The 4,267-nt window shown below is 56.0% G+C and overlaps 1 protein-coding gene across 1 annotated transcript; it reads right to left on the reverse strand.

Annotated features, from left to right (window-relative positions):
- Positions 1 to 787: 787 nt before the first annotated feature.
- Positions 788 to 1,711, reverse strand: LOC128949453 (olfactory receptor 14J1-like). The gene has a single exon (XM_054294313.1). The coding sequence runs from the start codon at positions 1,709 to 1,711 to the stop codon at positions 788 to 790; it is 924 nt and encodes a 307-aa protein (XP_054150288.1).
- Between the last annotated feature and the right edge of the window lie 2,556 nt (positions 1,712 to 4,267).

The following is a 4,267-nucleotide window of genomic DNA, read 5'->3' on the forward strand; positions in this document are numbered from 1 at the left end:
TGTGGGACAATTGCCCTGGGGCATCTTCCCAGGCTGTCCCAGAACAGAGACACAGCCCAGGCCCTGCTCTGCTGCTGCCCCAGGTCCATGTCAGGAGCTCTGGCTGTGCCAGGACACTGCTGTGAGCTCCCCCTGCACACTCCCCCCCCGCCCCAGGCACTGGACATTGCTGTGCCAGGGCATTCCTGGGGCACATTGCTGACAGAGCTCTGGAGGGGAGCAAAGCCTCCCTGCCCTGCCCTCAGGAGATGCCCTTTGCTGCTGGAGCTGCTGTGCTGGAGCCCAGCTGTGTCCCAGCAGTGCCCATGGCCTGGCCCTGCCTGTGGCCACAGCAGGGACACGCAGCAGGACAGTGACCAAGCTGCCAGAGCACTCGGGCCTTACAGCCACAGCAGGGCTGGCAAGGACAGGGTGGAGTTGGGCAGAGCAGCTCTGAAAGGACCAATCCCTGCTGCTCCCTGGCCGTGCTGCTCTGCTGGGACTCTTTTCCCCTTCTTCCCCCTAACTTTACACAGGGCTCAGAGCTGGAATTCCAGATAAAACAGGCACTGCAAGGAAGCTTCTTTTCTTCAAATGTAGCGATAGCCCAATCCCTGGTTTACAGAGCTTGTGGGTCAAATTCAAGAGAAAGACAGTGAATTAGATGGTGATTAAATAACTTCATCAAGTACAACATTATGACTAAAAACCCCACTGACCCCTACCAAAGACCCAGGAAGGCCTGTGGGGCCTGTCATCAGTTCCATTCCAAAAGCTATGCAAAAGAAAACAGTCCATTTTTTGCTTCTCAAAAGCAGCTAGTCATCATTTTCCTCAGGGCATCCTTGAGCTTCTGGTTTCTCAGGCTGTAGATGAGGGGGTTCAGGGCTGGAGGCACCACCGAGTACAGAACTGACAGGGCCAGATCCAGGGATGGGGAGGAGATGGAGGGGGGCTTCAGGTAGGCAAAAAATGAGGTGCTGACGAACAGGGAGATCACAGCGAGGTGGGGGAGGCAGGTGGAAAAGGCTTTGTGCCGTCCCTGCTCAGAGGGGATCCTCAGCACAGCCCTGAAGATCTGCACATAGGAGAGAACCATGAACACAAAACAACCAAATGCTAAGAAGGTAGTGAAAACAGAAACTCCAAGTTCCCTGAGGTAGGATTTGGAGCAGGAGAGCTTGAGGAACTGTGGGATTTCACAGAAGAACTGGCCCAGGGCATTGCCATGGCAGAGGGGCAGGGGAAATGTATTGGCTGTGTGCAGCAGAGCATAGGGAAAGGCACTGGCCCAGGCAGCTGCTGCCATGTGGGCACAAGCTCTGCTGCCCAGGAGGGTCCCGTAGTGCAGGGGTTTGCAGATGGACACGTAGCGGTCGTAGCACATGACGGTCAAGAGAAAATACTCTGCTGAAATGAAGAAGAGAAAGGAAAATAGCTGTGCAGCACATCCGGAGTAGGAAATGGTCCTGGTGTGCCAGAGGGTATTGTGCATGGCTTTGGGGACAGTGGTGCAGATGGAGCCCAGGTCGCTGAGGGCCAGGTTGAGCAGGAAGAAGAACATGGGCGTGTGCAGGTGGTGGCTGCAGGCTATGGCGTTGATGATGAGGCCGTTGCCCAGGAGGGCAGCCAGGGAGATGGCCAGCAAGAGGCAGAAGTGCAGGAGCTGCAGCTGCCGCGTGTCTGCCAATGCCAGCAGGAGGAAGTGCCTGATGGAGCTGCTGTTGGACATTTGGTGCCTTTGGGTACAGGTATTTATAGAGCATTAACACCTGCCTGGGAAGGAAATGGCAGTGCCAGATTGGACATTTCTTCACTCTGGGGATCATGGACTGTTGAAAGAAGACTTGAATAGCTGGACCAAGGCTTTAAGTCTATCCTATGTATTTTAGTTGAAATTCCCTTCAAAATTAATTCTCTTCCTGTGAGGGAACTTTGCTAAACTTTATTTGAGTTCGGGTTTGTGAGCTGAGTTTTTGCCTCATCTTCAGCACTGCTCTCAGCCTGAACACTCTGGAGCCCAGAAGGAAAAGAGGGCTCCCTGTGCCCCAGTGCACGCAGCGCTAGTCGCTAAACAGATGCCCTTTGTTCATTTCACCTCTTTTGATTTAAGCATGATCACACCTAAAACTTTCTTGAAAACAAAGTGGACTTTGTGAATTCTCAATTTTAAAACTAATTTTCTCCAAACCCTTTCCTCTTTCCCTGTGCAGCTGGACAGGATGGGATACCAAGGGTAGGTCTGTCTCTCTGCTGTCTGGAGTTGTGCCTATTGGGAGCTGTTTTTCTTTACCCAAGCCTTGTCCCTGCCAGTGCTACCAGAGCCCAGCCCAGCCCTGGGGGCTCAGCTCTGCCCTGCAGACCCCTCCCAGCACAGGGCACTGCCCAGGGGCATCTCCCTGGCAGCAGGGCCTTAAGGACAGGCCAGACAAACAGAGATGCTGCAAGCCAAGGTGCTGCTGCTGCTGTCTGTAGGGAGAGGAGGCTGAGAAGGCACTTTCTGAGGGTGATCTGAGGCCCATCTGCTGATGCCCAGGCTCACAGTGCAGAAGTCTCAGTGACACAGCCAAAGCGGACAGCCCCTTTCCCTTCCGTTTAGGAGAAAGCTGAGAGCAGCCCTGGCCATGCAGCACCATCTCCAGAGCAGGAGGAATCTGCCCTGATGGGGGTGGCTCCTTCCACCTCCAACTTCTCCCCTGCAGCGTCCGTGGGGAGCTGCCAGGCAGGCTGAGAGCTGCCCCTGGAAGTGGCACATGCCCTGGGCTGGCCAAGAGCCCTGAGGGCTGCAGGAGCTGCTCTGCAGGACAGCCCTGGGCAGCCCTGGCTGCAGCCCCAGCATCAGCCCCTGCAGCCGTCCCTGGCAGCAGGAGCCGTCCTGCCCTGTCCCTCTCACGGTGCCCGGGGCAGCCCCGCTCTGCAGCACATCCTCATCCTCCTCCTCCTGTGCCACAGAGAACGTGGGAGAGTCCTCCTGACACATCCCCCAGGCTGTGGGGTGTGCTGGCTTCAGGAGATCCCTCCAGGAGCACAGGGGACAATACCCTGCACCCACACACTCACCATGCACAGGGCTGTGAAGATCTTTCCCCAAGTGAAGTCTCAGCTCAATGTCTTCCCAATCCTGATTGTTTTCAGCCTGTCTCTGCCTGGCTCCTGTCCCTCAGTGCCAGCAGGCAGAGCTCTCAGCCCTGCTGGGCTGGGAGAGGAGCTGGCCCTGGCAAGAGCCGTTCCTTTAAAGCTCAGCAGCACAGAAACAGCACAAGGATTTTAATGAGCCTCTTCGGGATTTGGTGTTGTTTACATCAGACTCAGTCCCTGAGAGAGTGTTCAAAAACTTCTCAAGAACTCAAAATTAAATTTAGACGTAGAAGTTCCTTGGAGTTTTAATGGGTCCCACAGATGGACACAACTGAGAGAGTGTCCCCAGGTTCCAGTTAGAGCAGAACACTGGAGGCAGTATTGACAGCTGGGGACAAACAAGGCAAAGGTGTCTCTGGTGCTCAGCAAAGCTGGATGTGTTTGAGGAATGCAAAGGGCCAAGGCCTGAGCCCCAGCCCCTGGCCAGGCAGATGCTGTCCCTCCCTCCTTGCTCAGGGCTCTTGCCGGGATGGGCACTGGCATGTGGGGATGTGCAATGGCAAGGGCAGGAGCATGGGGCCGCCCCTGCCAGGCTGCTGAGCAGGGACAAGGAGGCAATGAGGCCCCAGGCCTGCAAGGGTCACTTGTCTCCTGCTCCTGTCTCAGGCCCAGGCCCAGCAGCCATGGCCAAAGTGCTGCCCAAGTTGGCTCTGCCAGGGCTGTCTTGCAGCTGCTGCACATGCCTGTGCCCTGTGCAGCCAAGGCTGTGCTACGGTGTCCCTGCCCTGCGCCTCTGTCCCTGCAGGCTGTCGGCATGCCCCGGCTGCCCCACCTGGCTGGCCCCTTCCTTTGCTGACAGCTCTGCCTCCTGCCTGCCTCTGCCTGCCCACACAAAGCCTGGGGCTGACCCAGACTCCTTCTGGAGGATGTGTTGCACCACAGCTCTGCCCTGTGAGGGAAATTCTTTTGTCCTTGTGTCCAGTCCAGATCTCCCCAGTGGCAATTTACATTAATTTTTTTCTTTTTTTCTCCCTGTTTACTATTATGTTAAAAGGATCCACCATGTCTGTAACCACCCTTCAGTCCCTCCCAGGGCTCTCCTCTACTGTCCTCAGTCCCCACCCCACTGAGCACAGAGCTCCTCTGTCCCTGTACAGTGCTCATGTGCTTGAGGCCATGGGTGCCTGGACAAGAAGGACGGTTCTTTTCT

Source organism: Melozone crissalis, unplaced genomic scaffold (assembly GCF_028551555.1).
Source record: "Melozone crissalis strain CALT ecotype California unplaced genomic scaffold, PUWL_Pcris_2 ptg000231l_1, whole genome shotgun sequence".
NCBI lineage: Eukaryota > Metazoa > Chordata > Aves > Passeriformes > Passerellidae > Melozone > Melozone crissalis.